The 20259-nt window shown below is 46.4% G+C and overlaps 3 protein-coding genes, 1 long non-coding RNA gene and 1 pseudogene across 4 annotated transcripts; 3 read left to right on the forward strand and 2 right to left on the reverse strand.

The window, feature by feature from the left end:
• Window positions 1-810: 810 nt before the first annotated feature.
• LOC120681844 lies at window positions 811-2409 on the forward strand (annotated as a pseudogene).
• Window positions 2410-3109: 700 nt separating this feature from the next.
• LOC120681845 (DNA-directed RNA polymerases II, IV and V subunit 9A-like) lies at window positions 3110-6758 on the forward strand. The gene is made up of 5 exons (XM_039963481.1): window positions 3110-3413; window positions 4924-4981; window positions 5083-5158; window positions 5854-6012; window positions 6447-6758. The coding sequence occupies exons 2-5, from the start codon at window positions 4953-4955 to the stop codon at window positions 6525-6527; spliced, it is 345 nt and encodes a 114-aa protein (XP_039819415.1). The 5' UTR covers window positions 3110-3413; window positions 4924-4952; the 3' UTR covers window positions 6528-6758.
• Window positions 6759-9894: 3136 nt separating this feature from the next.
• On the reverse strand, window positions 9895-10437 carry LOC120680999 (vegetative cell wall protein gp1-like). Its single transcript, XM_039962560.1, has one exon. It carries the CDS (start codon window positions 10435-10437, stop codon window positions 9895-9897), a length of 543 nt encoding a protein of 180 aa, XP_039818494.1.
• A 317-nt stretch (window positions 10438-10754) lies between these two features.
• On the forward strand, window positions 10755-14548 carry LOC120681843 (transketolase, chloroplastic-like). Its single transcript, XM_039963480.1, has 7 exons — window positions 10755-11223; window positions 11725-11815; window positions 11910-12015; window positions 12110-12392; window positions 12477-12625; window positions 13013-13166; window positions 13274-14548. The coding sequence occupies exons 1-7, from the start codon at window positions 10801-10803 to the stop codon at window positions 14228-14230; spliced, it is 2163 nt and encodes a 720-aa protein (XP_039819414.1). The 5' UTR covers window positions 10755-10800; the 3' UTR covers window positions 14231-14548.
• A 2163-nt stretch (window positions 14549-16711) lies between these two features.
• LOC120682714 lies at window positions 16712-18021 on the reverse strand. The gene is made up of 3 exons (XR_005678569.1): window positions 17675-18021; window positions 17456-17594; window positions 16712-16861 (listed from the first exon to the last, which is right to left on the reverse strand). It is a non-coding gene; the product is annotated as an uncharacterized LOC120682714 (long non-coding RNA).
• Between the last annotated feature and the right edge of the window lie 2238 nt (window positions 18022-20259).

A 20259-nucleotide genomic window follows, 5' to 3' on the forward strand; every position in this document is an offset into this window, starting at 1 on the left:
AATTCTTGGACAAAAACTTGATGTTTCTGGTTGGAGCTGAAAAGATAATGGCGGACGATCCGCCCAGGGGGAGCGGATGGTCCGCCACCTAACAAATCTGTTCCAGGACCACCGATTGATTCGATGGTGGTCTTCGTAGTAGGACCGATCTAATCGGTCACATCAGTTTTCTTCCTTGGATTCTCAGGGTTATCGATTGATTCAGTGTTCCCTAGGCGCCTTGACCGATTGAATCGGTCAGTCCACGGTGTGCGAAAATTTTGAAGGGTGGACGGTCCGCCAGCTAACAATTGGTTCTAGTGCGCAGCAAAGTTAGTACTGCGGACGGGCCGCCCCAGGGGAGCGGACGGTCCGCACGTCACTTCAAATTTAGTCAGAGACGTTTCTCGTCTCTGAGTGCTCGGGGTTTTGTACAGCAGACGGTCCGGCCTATGGGCGCGGACAGTCCGCCAGGGCTAAAACAATAGACTCTGACACGCATTTGTTGCACTTCTAGCCATTGGGTTTGAATGGCGGACGGTCCGGTTTTTGTAATGCAGACAGTCCGCGATAACTCTGTTTTGATGGGATTTGAGTGTAACGGTTGGATTTCGAGGGGCTGGCTATATATACTCCTTGCTCAGTCATGGGCGAGCGTGCTTGGCACTTTGAAAAGCTTTTTTGACATTCTTGAGCCAGCCACTTCCTTTCTCCCACTCACTTTGCTTAGAGGTTGCATTCTTGGGAGTGTGAGAGCATCCTAGTGCATTGCATCAAGAGTCTGAACTTTGTGGCACTAGGGAGTCTGAGCTTTGTGGCACTTGAAGCAATCTTCGATGGCTTCATGAGCCTTTCCATGTTCCAGATGAGGTGAAGAGGTACAATTTACTGAGCAATGTTGCTAAAATCGAACTGCACAACATTCATGAAAGTTACTATAAATAGGTATTTGAGGCCAGTTCCATGATTTTGAAAAAAGGAAGGTGATATATAATAAACAAACAGTACATGAAGGGGGCAGAAGGAATTCTCGCTATGCTATGTAACCACCACCTAAGAAACACCTGTACCCATGCTTTGCTTCTTTTTCCCAAATGAAATCATTAAGATAATCAGTGCATATGTCTAGAATATTATACCTGTATTTTTTCTTATATGCTTGATTGCTTATAATGTTTTAAGTGTTAAGATGTAGGAATAAGCTCAAAGTAGCACAGTGTAATTCAACTTAGTTTGTTTTGCACAGAAGTTTAATTAGATAAATTATCATTCACAGGCACTGGAGTCATCATCCTTATGAAGGTGCTTCTCTTGAAGATGAATGGAATGCAAAGTTTGCAGAATATGAAAAGAAATACCATCAGGAGGCAGCTGAGCTAAAGAGCAAAATGTCTGGGGAACTGCCTTCAGGTTGGGACAACGCTCTTCCAGTAAGTTTTCTTCTGATGCTCAACTGTCATGTCTAATCAATATTTCACTAACCATGAATGGTAGATACATTTACATTTAATTGTTTTAATTGTTTGTCTCATTGCAGACCTATACTCCTGAAAGCTCTCCCGATGCTACTAGGAACTTATCTCAGCAGTCCTTGAATTCACTTGCGAAAGTAATATTTGGATTTCTTGGAGGTAGTGCTGATCTTGCAACATCGAATATGACATTGCTTAAGATGTTTGGTGACTTCCAGAGGGATACTCCTGAAGAGAGAAACATTCGTTTCGGTGTGAGAGAGCACGGGATTGGTTCCATTTGTAATGGCATTGCAGTTCATAGCCCTGGCCTGATACCATATTGTGCTACATTCTTTGTGTTCACTGACTACATGAGAGCTGCCATCCTCCTTTCTGGTTTAAGTGAATCTGGAGTGATCTTCGTGATGACTCATGACTCCAGTGGCCTTGGAGAAGATGGGCCAACCCATCAGCCTGTTGAGCAGTTATTCAGCTTCCAAGCAATGCCTAACATTTTAATGCTTCGGCCTGCTGATGGAAATGAGACATCTGGGGCTTACAAGATTGCGGTTCTTAATAGGAAAAGGCCCTCTATCATTGCCCTCTCATGACAGAAGCTTCCACAGCTGAAAGGAACATCGGTTGATGCTGTTTCTAAAGGAGGATATATTATTTCCGATAACTCATCAGGCAACAAACCAGATCTTCTTCTCATTGGCACAGGTTCCGAGCTTGAGATTGCAGAAAAAGCAGCAGATGAGCTGAGGAAACAGAGGAGGACCGTACGAGTTGTTTCACTTGTTTGCTGGGAATTGTTTGAAGAGCAGACGGAGAAGTACAAGAAGTGTTCTCCCAAGTGAGGTTACTTCTAGGATTAGCATTGAGGCTGGGGTCACATTTGGATGAAGCTAGGATTTTCTCCATTGCCTTTATATATCTGTTGATATTAGTGTCGAAGTAGTTTTAGCTTTGTATAATCTCGGTACCCCCTTCTATATTAAAAATATAAGATATTTTAGTTTGTTCTAAATCAAAATAGTCTAATTTTAACTAATTTTATAGAAAGAAGCAATAATATTGTAAATGTTAAATAGAAATAATTACATACAATTATAAATATATTTTCATTTATAAAATATATTTTCATAATTTACAGTTCGTTGGACGGACGGACGTCAAAGGAGCAAACGAATAAACACGTGCATGCTCCTTTCCCTCATCCTTTCACTCTGAACCAAAAACTGGAAAGGAAAAAAGAATAATAAATAAAACATGGCCTTGGGGTTGGGTCCGAAAGAAACAAAAGCTGCACCTGACATCTGTCACCGTGGCGGTGCCTCGGCAGACTCTTCTCCCGTTCTCGCGCCACCGCCCCGCTCCTCCGACCACCGGGGGCGGGCCCTTTCGAATTCAATCCATTATTTTTAATTAAAAATTTATATATATAGTATATTCTATATATATATTTAAAAAATAAAAATAACAACAAACAGGAGTCTCAATCCCTCTTTTGGTCTAGAAAACCTCGGCAGCCCAACTCTCTCACCGACCATTGGCCCATGTACCCACCCACGGCCCAAATACTCTCATCAGACCGGTCCCCTGGCCAAGTACCCCTCCCAGCAGCCTCCCGACGCCTCCTGCCCTCCTGCCGATTCCCCCCGCCCGACGCCCAACCTGCCGCCCCCGTCTGCCCCGCCGCCGGCCGCCCGCGCTCGTCGCCACTGGGGCTCGCCACCCCCCCCCTCCCCCCTCCCCCCACCGCACGCAGGCCGCAGAGCTCGCAGCTCGCGCAGGGCCGCAGGCAGGCTCCGGCCGCCAGCCACCAGCCGCGCGCGGCGCGCCCACTCCGCACAGCGCGCAGGCCGCAGGGGCGCCGCCGCGCTGCGCAGGCTGCAGGCGCAGGCCGCCCAGGGGGCAGGGCGCACGCGCACCGAGCAAGAGCCAAGAAGCCAGCCGCCAGTCTGCTACTGAACCAAGGTGAGCAGGAGATTGAAAAATTTATTCATATTTCGTGAAACTATGTCATTGCAATTTGTGATTACTTATGGATTTGTGAAAAAAATTAGCAGCAATGTAGATATGTAGTTACGAATTTTTTTTTTCTGAAACTTGAATACTTGTACATGTATTATCGTGCACTAGCGAGAAGTACCTAATAGGGGCTAGAGAAGTACACAACTGGCTACTACTCTACTTGTTCTCTTTCTCTTATAACAGTAACCTATTCGGTTCTTCATGGTTGTGGACTTGTGGTCCACCTTGATTGCAAGGTTTCTGTTTGGTTTTCTAGCTTTATAGTTGTAGTAGGCAGAGGCATCTTTATAAAAAGAAAACAAAAGGAATGAATAAGGGTTGCTCTTCTTCCTCTTTTTTTAAGTTTATTATCATTTTAAAATTTAGTTATGCTTTTCGACTCGTATATTGGTCTAAAAATATCATATAAGATAGAAGAAAAGACTTCATAGATACAATTAGCAGTACTTCTATACAATTAGTCAATTTGTACTGATTGATGCTATACTCAATTATACATGCCAAGTACCAGGACTAAGGCTGTTAAAAAAATTACCCTTGTGAGTTTTTGAATACCCATGTTCAAAATCCTGGGCCTGCCCCTACCGACCACCGGCCCGCCCGCCCGCCCGCCTTTCCGGTTCCCTCGCCTTGGAGGCCCCTGTTCCTCCCTCTCCCTGTCCCGACAAGCGATCCACGAGTTGGAGGTACTGCTCCATGCGACCGACTGTCCGTGCCTCACCCCTTCCGCCCGTCCCACTCCTTCCTCCTCCTCTCTGGGTTTGATGCCCTAGGTGGCGGTTCCAGGTTTTGATCTCGCCGGCCAGGTCTTGGGTAGGAATTGAGACCGTGTCTCCTGGAGACTACCAGACTAGATTGGAACTTTTTATGGTTTTCACAGCGAGGCCGGATCGATTGGCGCCCACACATTGTACTGGTTTTTTCTAGTTCTTTATTTTTTTTTAGCTGATTGTGATACTGATATCAGGGGATCAGCTCAGTTCCATTTTTTATAATAATGAAAAACATCAGTGCATGTGCAGCATTGCTCAATGACTAGTATTACCCACTTAGTACTGATGGGGGGCTAGGTAGGCTTCAATCAACTGTTGGCATATTGAGGCAGTAGTTAGTGGGGATGAAACGCCAGTATTCTTAGGAGGTCGTAGTAAGGGGAAATTTTGCCCTTTCTAGATGCAGTGAATTTGATAAATATTTCTTTTAATTATCAGATACCGCATCTTAAGCAAACTCATAGATTTAGAAGTTTATTTCTCTGTTGTAGGTGTAGCTATTATTTTTTTAAATTATCGTCGAATCTACTAGTTGGGCTTCGACATGGCAGCGTGATGTGATTTGTATTATACTGTGCCACGAATAAATCTGATGGTAATTCACCTGAGGGATGCATGATAAGTTTAGCTGTTTGGTTTCTACCATTTGACAATCTGAAATCTTTCTTGTTTCTGTTCAGGGCTTCAAGAAGGCGCTGCTTCTGCAAGCATGAGTGCCATGAAGTTTTGCCGCGAGTGGTATGCCCCCTTCTACATCGATCCTCTTCCTATCTCTCTCTTTCACTGTCTTGATCATTGCCTCAAATAATATAATTAACTAATGATGGATGAACGTGCAGCAACAACATCCTGTACCCCAAGGAGGACAGGGACAGGCGCACCCTCTTCTTTGCATGTCGCAACTGCGAGCACCAGGTACAACCCGTCAGCCTGTATATTTGCTCCACCAACAATCTGCTTGCTAGATACCCTAGGTTAAGTTACCATCTCATCAGTCCATTTCTGCAAGAATGGCCCCCTCTTCGTGGGAAGTAGTTACTACTTGAGCCACGAAGGATGCTCTTTGACCGATATCTACATAAACACATATTACATCTTGCCCGTTTTGATTGAGAATTGTATCTATGGCTACTGCTGTTTTGCCAGTCTGTCTGTCCCCAATAATTAACTCTCGCTGTTCGCACAGAACTTGCATGATTGGGTGGAATGAGCATGCAGTACAATGCTCATGGGGGGTGGCTTGGTTGTTTCCCTTTCCCTAAATTCTAGGATTTTGGCCATACCAATGCCATGTGTCCTTAAGTGCAACCTTTGGCTACCGAATTCCATCATGCACTGCATCTATCCAGGGCAAAAGCTAAACATAACTGGAACGGCAATATGATTCTTATGCGTTTATCAAAAAACTCATCCCTGCTTCTGTTTTATTTATTCTGCACCTGTCCTCATTGCAGAAAGAAAAAACGCACTGAAAATTCTAGTACTCTACGTCTTTCAATGTTGGTTGCTCTGCTTTAGTGAATAGGGAATTGAAGAATTTGCAATTCCTCAAACCTCCTTTCTTCCGGCTACAAGTTAAGAATAACATTACTAATCCTGGTTTGATTCAGGAGGTCTCTGACAATAACTGCGTCTATCGGAACGAGGTGCACCACACTGCTGGGGAGCGAACACAGGTCTTGCAGGATGTTGCTTCTGACCCAACTCTTCCCAGAACCAAGACCGTCCGCTGCACTCTGTGTGGGCACGGAGAGGCTGTTTTCTTCCAGGTCTTTTTTCTTCTTGTTTTGCCTCGGCTCATTTCCATGTGATGCTATCAGAATGACTTGTTAAATAAAACAGTATACCAAAATGCATCACTTTGTTAACGTTGCAGTTGGATATTGCACCCCTCATTTTTTTGCTGTTTCTGTCTTGTGCTGAGGCCTTCATCTATATCCCTGACATCAACATGTCTTATGCAACAAGTCAGCAGTCAGATCCCAAAAAAATGTGGCCTTAAGATATAATTGTTATGTGCCCGAATAAGGGTCCCCTTTTGTGCAGTAATGCTATTGAATGCCACTAGAGCGTACCGTTCATGTTTCATTCTCTATTCTTCAGAACTAATGCATCTACAGTTGAGCGATGTTTGTATTTAACTGATCCTGCTTGAATGTTTTGAGAAAATATTGAACCTGTTGCTGTTTTTAATCTTTTTCAGGCTACGGCAAGAGGGGAGGAGGGGATGACCCTGTTCTTTGTGTGTTGCAGCCCTGATTGCGGTCACCGGTGGAGGGAATGATGCGCAGAATACATATCTGTGGATTCTGTGCCCTTAATGTAGCATGCTTTGGAACTTCTTCTAATCGCTATCCCCGTTAGAGTTTGAAACTGAACTTGTAGAACTTGGCCTGTGATTTTCTTGGAACATACTTACAAGTCTTCACTTATCCTAGGGTTAATGAGAGAATGCTTATCCATTATTACTTCTATGTGATATGTAGCTGCACGGCATGGTTGCATTGTACTTTGAGATCATGCACTGCATAATTGTGATGCGATCCTGGGTCGTAAGAACAAACAAATTGATCCTTCTTAGAGAAGAAATCAAATATTTTTTCATCAATACTACAAATTGTAGTGAGTGTTGAGATGAATTCACCAGTACGTTACCATCCAGAAATCCCATGGGACTTGCCAGGACAGGCTTCTTCTAGGAGCAATGTAGCCAGCCGCACTAACACCAAGCATCGCAATGGTAGATGAAACCAAAGGCTTGCTGTAATGCTGTTTGATATATATATATATATATATATATATATATATATATATATATATATAAGAATTGGTTACATGACCTGTCATGTTACTGTTAATTATTTTGGTGGGCCTCACTGGTTCGTGTGCTGAAAACTCAGAGCTCAATCTCTTTGCCCATTGGTTTCATATAGAAGAACTGTGAAAACAAGAAAACATAAACGCTAACTTTCTGCTACGGCATTAAGCGTTTTGGTGGATTTAAGATAATGGACAGTCATGTAGCTTAACAATGGATTTGCTTGGTAACTGAAGCACGAACTCGAATTCTTCCATGTCACAGTACACACAATGGTAACAGACTGAAATCGAATAACTGAACATATGTACACTGTTTGCAAGTTAAAAGTTATTCACTCCATCTCTCAGCTTTACAAAAACTCACCAATTCATAAGTTTGCCTGTATGTATGCATATTGTTGAACAACAACAAGAGTATAGGAGCGGCAAGCTAAGGTTTTTAAGCAGATCTTGGGGTTCAAGCCAAAATAGGCATCAACAAACAAATTGCCTGTTTGTCAAATTCTATAGAACAAGGCAAAAAAAATCATGATTTTTTTGCCTTATTCAAATATTATCAAGATCTGAATTGTGTAGAACCTGTTGATCACATTGACCAAAAATTGCTGTTATCAAAGAGCATGAACAAACAAAACTGTATATCGTACCTTGGATTAAAACATGGATCGTCTTGGTGGTAATACTCACGTGCAATGCCTTTGCACGTTTCTTTTCCTTTTCTTCATCAGTCATATTGATGTATCTTTTTCTTCTCTTTTCAAGCATGTGCTCCCGGGATCATTATTTGTAGCACCTGCCCCACAATCATGCATGCATCAACAAGAGGACGAGGACGATCCATTAACAGGTGGTGCATGGTCAGTACATTAACATACCTGATGATTCGTGGACTCCACCATGGTCGCATCTAGATCTGTTTGAACAAATTTAGATATTTGTAATGTCAACGAGAGGAGGAGGACGATCCATAAATTTATGATGAGGTGTCACCGGCTCCAATGGTGTGCGTGGATCGCTGGCTGCGATAGGGTTCCTTGGACGCTATAATTCCTGCAGAATAGGACGATGCCATAGTCACTGTCGGAGAAGAAGACTTCCCAATCTGTATGCGTGCTTGACGGGCTCAAGGAAGGAAACAACGAAGACGGCCGCAAGGAAGGAAAAAAAGGAAATTGTGCGGCTGCTGGGCGTGAATTCATATCATGGGTACAGGGGCGCGTAAAGTTTTTGGCCGTGGAAAAAGAACTGTCGAAATGATAGAAACATTTTCCAACATACTGTTTTTTCTTCTCTCAGAAAACTTTCTATCACTTTGATACTATCAGATGTGGTTCATGCGAGGGTTAAAGGGATGTTTTAGGTGGAAAGTGTTATCAATTATTTTGATTCTTTATAATGTAAATGTAGATAGATGTAACATCCTAAAATATCAAATTTAAAGTTTGTCCACAAGTAAAAAGGGTTGAGAATAAATTAAGACTCTCTATTCGTTGCCCACCTCATTCTACCTCCACCTCTCCACTCTGAGCTGATCAAAATCATCTTTTCATAAGAACAGTAAGATATGAGAAAGACTTTCTACCTATCAGCTATCACCGTTGATTTCTCTTTTATTGTTATTACTCCCTCCGTCCCTAAATAACTATTGTGGTTGGTGTGCATGCCACAAGTTTGACTCGACGTGCAACATTTATATCTCCAAATAAATTTATTAAAAATTAGATTCAAAGATCTTTCTAATGATACTAATTATGTATCATAACTACTAATATTTTTTAATATATATTTAGTCAAAGTTGTTTCTTGGGAAACAAAAACGACAGATATTTAAGCACAGAGGGAGTAGTTACTATGAAACTGAACATACTTTTTTTTCCGCGAACGTGTCTTAGCACGTATTTCATTAAGAGGGAAGCATATTACAAACAACACTTGATGCTGGCCAAACAGGAGTTGACCGGCACAAGCACACAAAGAAGTAACAACAGAGAAAAAACTGAAAAGATGCCAACGAAAACAAACGGCCACAGAACTAGCAGAACGACGACCACAGAACAGAAGAGAAGACCTCACCAACCCGCCATGACCCACCAAACGACCTAACACAGATGAACATACACGAAGAACAACATCACCAAGGCCGCCAACTGAGACCATAGAGGGTGGCCAAACATCCACCAGAAGAAGCAGCTCCACAGCGGCGAAGCATCCGCCGAAGACGACCAATAAGCAGCGCAAACACGGCGGCAAAGCATCCGCCAACACGGCGGCAAAGTATCCGCCAGAGTAGGAGTAACAAGGGCGGCAAAGTATCCGCCGGACCGAGCAAATCAGGGGCGGCAAAAGCATCCGCCATCACAACGATGGCAAAGCATCCGTCAAGATAGTCGCAGCACAAGCAGACCATGGTGATGAAGCATCAATGGAGCACAGGTAGGTAACACCCAAAACGCCGACCACCCTAAGCGAGAAGAAATCCCAAGACGATGCCCTCAACAGGGACCATGACGCCCCAGGCGCCAACGTCGTCAGTCCGAGCACCGGACATGGTTTTCACCAGGGAACCAATCTCCATGCCAGGGCGGATCGCCGCGACAGCGGTCTAAACCCAAAGACCGGCGGAGATGCGGAGACCAAGACCAGCAGAGGAGGCATGGAGGTGTCCATGGCGACGCCCCCAACAGGGACATGACGCACAAGACGCCATCGTCGCCAGTCCGCAGCACGGACATGGTTTTCACCAGGAGTAAGAACCTCCATGCCAAGCTGAGCCGGTATCCAGGCCCCACATGGGCAGCGCAAGCAGCGGCGTGACCTCAGCCCACCGACCACTAGAGGGGCGGCGGCGGGGCCACGGGCCCCCGGCCACCCAAGCTTCGGGAGGGCAGCGACCACGACAGCCGCAGAGCCACGAAGCCGCGCACGGCGCAGCCACAGAACCGGCGCATCCACAGGCCCGTCGCGCCCGGGGGGGCGGCGGCAAGGGGACCGGCAGATCCGGGCCAGGGAGCGCCAGATCCGACGGCCACGGTCGGCGGCGAAGCCGCAGGAGCCCCTGGTCGAGCGGAGCCACGGCAGCCGGCCACCGGGGTGGGCGCGAGCACCACGACCGGCGGGGGCGATAGATCCGGCCGGGGGACCCACGGATCCGCCGAGAGGAAGGACGGCGACGGTGAAGGAATGGCGAGGTCTGGAGGCCAGTCGGAGGTAGACGTGGGGAAGAGGAAGGAGAGGGCGAAGGAGTGCGAGATGAGCCGACTTCGGCACAGCCGCGGGCCGCCACCGCCGCCCGAACGGTCGCCGACAGCGGCGGCGGCCACCTGAGGGGGCGACGGGCCTGGGAGAGCGACGGAGGGGGGACCATAACTGAGCATACTTGAAATATGAAAAGTGATACATCTTCTGTTTAGTAAACATGCATGTCAATTTTAGTACGCCTAGTACTAAAATTCTAATACACCTAGTACTATATGAACAAATGAAGCTCCTACGAGTATTTAGAAATGGAGTGTGCCCAAAAAAAAATCTATAATCAAAACGCACAGAGAAAACACGTCAGACGGAACGCGGATTGAGTTGTTTCCGTGCCGGGCCCACCACATTTCGTCAGCTACGCTGTCCCAAGACCAGGTGTCACGCCAGCTCTGCACTCCGACTGCGACTCGCCCTCTTCGTTAAACGAGACCGCGACGCGCGTCCGAGTCTCCGAGAATCATCCGCTCCCGCTGCCCGCAACCATGGCGGCACCACCGACCCCCAAAACCTCCGCCGCCGCGTCGCCCGGCTCCGGCTGCGGCGGCGTCCGCCTCCTCCGCTCTTCCGCCCACTCCCGCCTCCCGTTCGCCTCCGCGGCCAGGCCCGGCGGCCGGCCGGCCACCGCGCTGCGCGCCAGGGCCCTGCCGGCGCCGCCCGAGCTGGTGGAGCAGTCGGTGAACACGATCCGGTTCCTGGCAGTGGACGCCGTGGAGAAGGCGCAGTCGGGCCACCCGGGCCTCCCCATGGGGTGCGCGCCGCTGGGCCACATCCTGTTCGACGAGTTCCTCCGCTTCAACCCGAAGAACCCCGCCTGGTTCGACCGCGACCGCTTCGTCCTCTCCGCCGGCCACGGGTGCATGCTCCAGTACGCGCTGCTCCACCTCGCCGGGTACGACGGCGTCACGGTGAGCTCTTGAAGGAAACCGCGACCCTGTCTTATTTTAGAGGTTTTGGTGGGGGTCCAGAAAATTTGTAAATCGAGATCGATTGGTTGGTACAGACTGGTGTTGGTGATTTTTGGGCTGCAAAATTGAAATGGCTATTTACAAATGGGACTAATCATTGCGGAGTGTACTGATCCTCGACTGGCAATCAGCTGGACGCTAATCCCTGCCAGACTTCTATGTAGGGGAACGTTTATTTGAGGAGAATTTGTGAATCGAAACTAGTAAGACCGTAGACTTTAGACCTTGCGAATTGAAATAAGTTGGCCTCGAAATTTGAAGTGCATAAAGAATTTATTCGAATAATACTACGGTGAAAGGGGCACAAAGCTCTAGTTGCCCGTCTGAAATAAGAGCACAAAGCTTTGCAGTGATGTTGATGCATGAATATGGTACTCTGTTCCATATCCCATAAACATCTTGCTCTTCTTTTGATTTTAATAATCATGTTTGACGTTGCAGATAGATGACCTGAAAGCTTTTCGACAGTGGAGAAGCAGAACTCCTGGCCATCCAGAGAATTTCGAAACACCTGGAGTTGAAGTCACCACTGGTTTGCCTGCTGAAACGTTTTAAATTTCGTTTTGCCTACTTTGCTTTTGTTTTGTAAACGATATTGATTTCTGAGCTTTTCTGATGTCATATAGGTCCTCTGGGACAAGGCTTCGCAAATGCTGTTGGACTAGCACTTGCTGAGAAACATCTTGCCGCTCGTTTCAACAAGACTGATCTGAAAATCGTGGACCATTACACGTAAATTACTAGCATGATAATTGTAGGAGTAGATACTTTTGTAAAGCACGTTTTGGGCCAGTGGTAATATGGTGTTGTTACTTGATGCTCCTAGGTATGTAATCCTTGGGGATGGTTGCCAGATGGAAGGTGTTTCGAATGAAGCAGCCTCTCTTGCTGGTCATTGGGGCCTTGGAAAATTGATTGCTTTCTATGATGATAACCACATATCAATTGACGGCAATACAGATATTGCGTTCACTGAAGATGTGCTTGCCCGTTATGAGGCGCTTGGGTGGCATACAATCTGGGTGAAGAATGGAAACATGGGGTATGATGACATTCGTGCTGCAATCAAGGAAGCAAAGGGAGTTAAAGATAAGCCAACTCTTATCAAGGTAACCGTCAGTTTGATTATAATGTTTGTTTTATTCATTTACTCATCATTGTTGGTGCAGCTTCATAAGAATGGCACTTTATAGGTGACAACCACAATTGGTTTTGGATCTCCAAACAAGGCAAACACATATAGCGTTCATGGGAGTGCTTTAGGATCCAAAGAAGTAGAGGAAACTAGAAGCAATCTTCAATGGCTTCATGAGCCTTTCCATGTTCCAGATGAGGTGAAGAGGTACAGTTTACTGAGCAATGTTGCTAAAATCGAACTGCACAACATTCATGAAAGTTACTATAAATAGGTATTCGAGGCCAGTTCCATTATTTTGAAAAAGGAAGGTGATATGTAATAAACAAACAGTACATGAAGGGGTCAGAAGGAATTCTCGCTATGCTATGTAACCACCACCTAAGAAACACCTGTACCCATGCTTTGCTTCTTTTTCCCAAATGAAATCATTAAGATCATCAGTGCATATGTCTAGAATATTCTACCTGTATTTGTTCTTATATGCTTGATTGCTTATAACGTAAGATGTAGGAATAAGGTCAAAGTAACACAGTGTAATTCAACTTAGTTTGTTTTGCACAGAAGTTTAATTAGATAAGTTATCAATCGCAGGCACTGGAGTCATCATACTGATGAAGGTGCTTCTCTTGAAGCTGAATGGAATGCAAAGTTTGCAGAATATGAAAAGAAATACCATCAGGAGGCTGCTGAGTTAAAGAGCATAATGTCAGGGGAACTGCCTTCAGGTTGGGACAACGCTCTTCCAGTAAGTTTTCTTCTGATGCTCAACTGTCATGTCTAATCAATATTTCATTAACCATGAATGGTAGATACATTTACATTTAATTGTTTTAATTGTTTGTCTTATTGCAGACCTATACTCCTGAAAACTCTCCTGATGCTACTAGGAACTTATCTCAGCAGTGCTTGAATTCACTTGCGAAAGTAATACCTGGTTTTCTTGGAGGTAGTGCTGATCTTGCAACATCGAATATGACATTGCTTAAGATGTTTGGTGACTTCCAGAGGGATACTCCTGAAGAGAGAAACATTCGTTTCGGTGTGAGAGAGCACGGGATGGGTGCCATTTGTAATGGCATTGCAGTTCATAGCCCTGGCCTGATACCATATTGTTCTACATTCTTTGTGTTCACTGACTACATGAGAGCTGCCATCCGCCTTTCTGGTTTAAGTGAATCTGGAGTGGTCTTCGTGATGACTCATGACTCCATTGGCCTTGGAGAAGATGGGCCAACCCATCAGCCTGTTGAGCAGTTATTCAGCTTCCGAGCAATGCCTAACATTTTAATGCTTCGGCCTGCTGATGGAAATGAGACATCTGGGGCTTACAAGATTGCGGTTCTTGATAGGAAAAGGCCCTCTATCATTGCCCTCTCACGACAGAAGCTTCCACAGCTGAAAGGAACATCAGTTGATGCTGTTTCTAAAGGAGGGTATATTATTTCCGATAACTCATCAGGCTACAAACCAGATCTTCTTCTCATTGGCACAGGTTCCGAGCTTGAGATTGCAGAAAAAGCAGCAGATGAGCTGAGGAAACAGGGGAGGACCGTACGAGTTGTTTCACTTGTTTGCTGGGAATTGTTTGAAGAGCAGACAGAGAAGTACAAGGAAAGTGTTCTCCCAAGTGATGTTACTTCTAGGATTAGCATTGAGGCTGGGGTCACATTTGGATGGGAGAAATATATCGGACAGAAAGGCAAAGCTATCGGCATTGACTGTTTCGGTGTAAGTGCTCCAGCTGGGAAAATATACAAGGAACTTGGTTTGACGGTGGAAAATGTCATTGCAGCAGCCAAGGCCCTATGAATGATCATTTTGTGTTACTGAGCATATTCCTGTTTTGAAAGGTATGTTTGCGTCTTAGTCTTGAGATTTCAACAATGTCGCTGCTTCTAAGCACTATATATAGTGATGTGGTTATATATGAACTTTAAGGATCTTCTCTACGAGCTGCAAGCTGTGTGTTAACACACCTAATAATGTGTTTTGTATAGATTGTCTGGCAAATTTGTGTATTGCTCCTAGTAGCACGGGAGTTTCAGCATATCCAGAGAAACTCATATATATATGGCATGCACATTACTGATGTCATGAAATAAAATGCTGGTGATGTTATCTGCTGCATTGTTGTCCACATCTGAGAAATTGTGGTATTCACTACACTGCTAGAAACAGAGCATTCGTCCCTGGCATTAGTACCGGCTGCATATTGAGCCAGTACTAACGCATGTAGTTAGTACCGATCGGAAAGAAAAGTGCTCTGGGGAGCCATTTAGTACCGGTTGGAGCCACCAACCGGTACTAAATTGCCTAGATGCAACTTAGTACTAGCTGGTGGTTCTAATCGGTATTAAATTGCTTCATCTAGTACCGGTTGGAAACATCAGGCGGTACTAAATATGCAGACATGTTAAAAAGCCACAGCTTCTTCCTCCCCAAGCCCAAGCAGCTCATTTGTTCCTCATCCTCCCTTCTTCATCCATGGAGCCATAGGGGAGGTGCAACCTGATTTCTCTATTTTTCCTTGAGATTTCACTCATCCAAGTGTTCTAAAGGTTGGCAACTTCATTCTCCCTTCTCTCATGGTTAGTATGCTATGTCTTATGCTTTGTAGCTAGAGAAATTTGTGATTTCTTAGAATGAGGAAGAATAAGAATAGAGAGATTTTTTATTTATACATGTATTTTTCTTAGGGATTTCACTAATCCAAGTGTTGTAAAGGTTAGCAACTCTACCCTCCCTACATTCATGGTTAGTGCTAATTATTATATGCTTTATAGCTAGAGATATTTACGATTTTTGAATGAGGGAGAATGGAGAGATTTTGTATTTATACATGTTTTATAGTTAAATTTTTTTATTGATTCTAGCTAAATATTCCTTATAGTTAGCTTGAACAAGATCAGCTCTGAGTAATTCCTCAGCTTTGAACATATTAATCTGCTCATCAAAATCCTCTACCTTCCTAAAAACAGCATTGGAAGTAGAGTTTAAAACAGTAAGGCTTAGTTTGGGAGCAAAGGGCTATTAGCCCCTTGGAACAAAACCCACGAGGGGGATTTTTATGGCATTTTGAATCCCCACAGTTTCCCAGGGTACCGTTTCCCCCTCCCCCGCTGCTGTTTGGAAGCAATGAAAAAAAAAACACGGAGAAATTCCAAAATTTTACTGAAAATCCAATAAAAATCTAGACTCCTAGCACGTGCTTAACATGCGCACATGTTAATCAACACAGGTAACGTTCGATTTGCTACCAGCAGCCCAATTGCTTCTAACACAAGACCATGTATCGGAAAATTGGAAAATCAAGTAAAAAATCAGAAAAATAAAAAAACCATGACAAAATTGTCATCGATTTAGATTAATACTAGAAATCATGAAAGATGGTAAAAGTAGTTCAAATCTCAATGAGCACTCAATTTGCTGTGATTGACTAACCATATACTTCTTTGTTTAAAAGAAAATAAGCATACATTTTGCTGATGCAAATTACCCAAACAAACATTCGTACAGGTTGTTGTTCTCTTCATCCTCGCGTCCACACTGATAAATGATAACTTGTCTTCTTCTAATACTGTCCCCTAAAAATCACCAGGAAGAAGGGTTTGAATACTTTCTCTCTTACGACTTATGCCACTAGTGTTTATCATCTTGCTAGTTCATCTGCATAGCAAGAATATCAGCCTCTGAAGAATTGTCAATACCAAAGTTCAGCTAGGCGCTAGGCGGAATCTAGGCGATGACCCATTGCCTAGCGCCTACGTTTTATATATATACTAATATACATATATTATCTTCTAAAAGAAAAAAATAAACAGCTGAATAGTGGGCTCAGATAGGTAAAAAGGATGATTTAGGGAGATAGGAAGGCCCAAGAGACAACCTGTCCAATCCATAGAAAGGTCCAAGAGAGAGGCAACCTGTCCAAACCCTATCCATCTCCCAACTCCCGCATCCTTCGTGAGGCTCAGCCGCTGCCGCCGTCGATTCCTCTCCCTCTCCCTCTCCGACATCTCTCTCTCCTCTGCTGGGCGCCCGCACCTGCGCCTACGCCAGCTGCTGCCCGTGCAAGCCCCTGCCGCCGCCCGCAGCTCCCCCCCCCCCGGGCGACCTCCGCCAGGCGCTCCTCCACCCCCACTGGCTCCGCCGACGAGCTGCCGCCGCCTAGAAGAGCGACTACGGCCAAATCGACGCGGCAGGGCCAAATCGACGCGGCAGGGCTTCGACTAGCGCCTAATCGCGCCTAGGCGCCGCGGAATCGCCGCCTAGCCGAACCATGGTCAATACAGGTACTTGGTAACTGCTAAATGATGTGTCATCTCAATCAACCAGTGCGCTACCACTCGTGCTGCCACCAATGGCCAAAGGTGCCACTGCACCGATGCCATGCACACATGGTCATGCAATGTCATAGGCTCTGCTTGACATCTCTAGGCTCTGCATGGTATGAACTTAATCAGTGCATCGATGATCGAACTAAATTTTCTAGTACAATGAACATCCAGGATAAATAACGCAGGTTTGAACAATGTTTGAGATCATAAACTCATGACAAAACAATATGTCTACAGTCTGGAATTGAAATATAGACATGAAGCAAACACTTCTTTTTTCGAAACAAGGTTCACCTAGCTTTTATTAAAAGTATGTTTTTTACAAACCGTAAGAACAGAGCTGGTGCACACCAGCTAACTATAGCGCAGAAAATACTCTACAGTAGCATAGGCTACACAAGTTTTGCAAGGCTCATTGCCTGCACAACACAACAACAATTTGTATTGGGATATAAGGTAAAAGAATATATATTACAACTATAGATAATTTGTATTGGGATATAAGGTAAAAGAATACTCTTTCCTGCTTGTTGTTATGTGAAACCCATATATGTCAATCTGCCCCCATCTAATCAAGTTTTAGGGTAGGGAAAGTAAAAAAAAAAACAAGTTACGGTTCAAGCTCCATGAACATGAATCACAAGCAGCAATTTGAAAAGCAAACAAACAATGTGACTCAAGGGAGCAGCAAGCTTACCTTGTGGATCTTGACGATCCACCGGCCGCGCTCAAGTGCTACAGCTGGACAAGATACTTGAATCGCCCACGCCCAGGACCAAATCCAGCAGGTCGTCTCCGCTAGTGGATGCAGGCCTGCAATTCTTCCTCTCCAATATCTACAAGAACCGGGAGGTGATGTGAGAAGAAACCCAAGCGGCCAAGGAGATGCGAGCGCAGGCGAAGGTGCCGGACTCACCAAGCAGAGGAGGATGTGCAGGCTCGCAAGGGAGGCACAGCAAAGGCCATGATAGAGGGGCGGAGGGTGGATCCACGACAGCGGCGGCGGGGATCTCATTCATGGCGGAGTTCGAGAGGAGATGCAGACGAAGGCCGAAGTGCTGGCGTCGGGGGTGGGGGTCTTGCTCGCGGACACGACAGCGGAGGGTGAGGTCGCTTGGGAGACGGAGGGGGAGGTCGCTTGGGAGGCGGCGGCAGCGGCGGTCTCACCCATGCATCCCGACTCAGGAGTGAAGACCGTGACGACGAGAAGCGAGGGGTCGAGGAACCGGGGAAGAAGCGCTCCTGGCCTCACGTATCATGGATATCTTCCCCGTGGAAAACGCAGGGAAGCAGGCTGCAATTCCTCGCCCCATGGGCTTCCAAGGCCGTGCCAGATTGCCCCCAGGGGAGCTTGCCCCGCGGGTTTCACACCCCGGGAAATCACGGGGATCCCGGTGGGGAAACGGGCTTCCAAACTAGCTCTAAAGGGATTATTGGAAGTCATACTTGCAGTAGTTTTGTCCCTGTCCTTAGCTCTCTGCATGGCTTTAGTTGCAATGGGGATCCCATCCCTTGGAATTGTTGACCTTGCTCTGGTAGCAACGACCACCCTCCTCTGGATGGATTTGCTTTTCTTCTTGTTTACCGGTGAAACCCAACCCTGAGAATTTTCATCTTCTGTAGACAGCTCCAGCTGATTGTTGTCCATGAGGTCTTCCTCCTGTGTGAGTTGTGCAGATTCCTCATCCACGGCATCCACTTTAAGAGCAGGCCATTTTGCAGCATCTAACAGATGTGGCCCCTGTGCATTATGAACCAAGATTTTACCAGCAGGAATTTCAGTTGTTTCAGTACCACCCCATGGGGCATCCAACACATCCTCAGATGGATTGGTCGAATCAGACACATCTCCCCCAGACTCGAAGAATCCCTGAACAGCCACCTCCTTGATTGGTTCCCGTGTGGCAGCGTCAATCAGGTAAACCCCAGAATCCAAATGCTCCTGAGCACCAAGCTTACTGGGTGGGTCCTGCCAATCCTGGGAAAGTTCAATTCCTTATCAGGAGGAACTTGCTCAGAGGAATCCACATGCTTAAGATCCCCATCAGGAGTACCATCCTTGGTCAAATCTAAATACTCTTTGTGTTTTGATTATAGATTTTTCTTTGGCACACTCCATATCTAAATACTCGTAAGAGCTTCATTTGTTCATATAGTACTAGGTGTACTACAATTTTAGTACTAGGTGTACTAAAATTGACATGCATGTTTTACTAAACAAAAGATGTATCACTTGTTCATATTTCAAGTATGTTTAGCTTCGTAGTAACAAATCTATACTATAAAAATTGAAACATCTCCTATACTCAGCATGTCGGGTTATAAATATTATCTGGTGGTGGTTGATGATTTTTCTCACTACTCTTGGACTTTTTCTTTGTGCGCCAAGTCTGAGACCTTTCCCACCCTCCTTCACTTCTTTGTCTGGGTGTCCACTCAGTTCGGCCTCACCATTAAGGCCGTCCAGTGTGACAACGGGCGGGAGTTCGATAACTCCACTTCCTGTTCATTCTTCCTCTCTCGAGGTGTTCAGCTGCGTATGTCTTGCCCATATACCTCTCCTCAGAACGGCAAGGCTGAGCGGATGATTCGCACGACGAACGACGTCGTGCGCACCCTTCTGATCTAGGCCTCTATGCCCCCGCGCTTCTGGGCTGAGAGCCTCCACACCGCCACCTACTTGCTTAACCGTCTTCCGTCCACTGCTTCTCCTACTCCCACTCCACACCACGCTCTTTTCAGTAACCCTCCTCGCTACGACCACCTTCGGGTCTTCGGGTGTGCGTGTTACCCTAACACCTCCGCCACCGCTTCTCACAAGCTGGCGCCCCGCTCGACTCATCGTGTGTTCCTTGGGTACTCTCCTGACCACAAGGGGTACCAATGCTTTGACCTCATCTCTCGTCGGGTCCTGATCTCCCGACATGTCGTGTTTGACGAGTCGGATTTTCCCTACTCCACACCTTCTCCTGACCCCGAACTGGATTCACTGTTTTCGACTGACCCGGTGGTTCAGCCACCGTTACCTGTCTGTCATTTCCCTGCAGGTTTTTCCGATGCACCGGCACCGCTTCCGGTGACCCCTGCTGCGCCGAGCGCGGCCCCGGTGCCCGCGGTCGCGCCACATGCGGCCCCCGGACCTCCTGTCGTGCCGTGCGCGGCCCCGGGGTCTCCTGATGTGCCACGCGCGGCCCCGGTGCCTCCCCATGCACCTGCACGGTACGCTCAGTCGGTGCGGGTGTACCAGCATCATTCGGCGCCGGCGCCGGTGCCGGCCCCGCCGCGGTATGCTCAGCCGGTGCAGGTGTACCGGCGTCGTTCGGCGCCGACACCGGCGCCGCCTCCGGCTCCGGAGGCTTCTGCGACGCCTACACCAGAGCTATCGCCGCCGCCGCCTCCTCCACCGCCACTCTCTCGAGTCGAGCCGACGGTGTACCACCCGCCAGTCGTCCATCGGGATCCTCGGCATATCCATCTCATGGTGACTCGGCGGATGGCGTC

The sequence above is a fragment of the Panicum virgatum genome, chromosome 7N (assembly GCF_016808335.1).
Source record: "Panicum virgatum strain AP13 chromosome 7N, P.virgatum_v5, whole genome shotgun sequence".
NCBI lineage: Eukaryota > Viridiplantae > Streptophyta > Magnoliopsida > Poales > Poaceae > Panicum > Panicum virgatum.

What these genes read in the sequence shown, in the direction of transcription:
- LOC120681845 (XM_039963481.1), top strand. Translation starts at nt 4,953, where the DNA reads ATGAGTGCCATGAAGTTTTGCCGCGAGTG. An exon ending in ATGAAGTTTTGCCGCGAGTG is followed by an intron (nt 4,982 to 5,082) that starts GTATGCCCCCTT and finishes ATGAACGTGCAG; the next exon opens with CAACAACATCCTGTACCCCA. An exon ending in GTCGCAACTGCGAGCACCAG is followed by an intron (nt 5,159 to 5,853) that starts GTACAACCCGTC and finishes GGTTTGATTCAG; the next exon opens with GAGGTCTCTGACAATAACTG.
- LOC120680999 (XM_039962560.1), bottom strand. Translation starts at nt 10,437, where the DNA reads ATGCTCAGTTATGGTCCCCCCTCCGTCGCTCTCCCAGGCCCGTCGCCC.
- LOC120681843 (XM_039963480.1), top strand. Translation starts at nt 10,801, where the DNA reads ATGGCGGCACCACCGACCCCCAAAACCTCCGCCGCCGCGTCGCCCGGC. An exon ending in CCGGGTACGACGGCGTCACG is followed by an intron (nt 11,224 to 11,724) that starts GTGAGCTCTTGA and finishes TTGACGTTGCAG; the next exon opens with ATAGATGACCTGAAAGCTTT. An exon ending in ATAAGCCAACTCTTATCAAG is followed by an intron (nt 12,393 to 12,476) that starts GTAACCGTCAGT and finishes GGCACTTTATAG; the next exon opens with GTGACAACCACAATTGGTTT.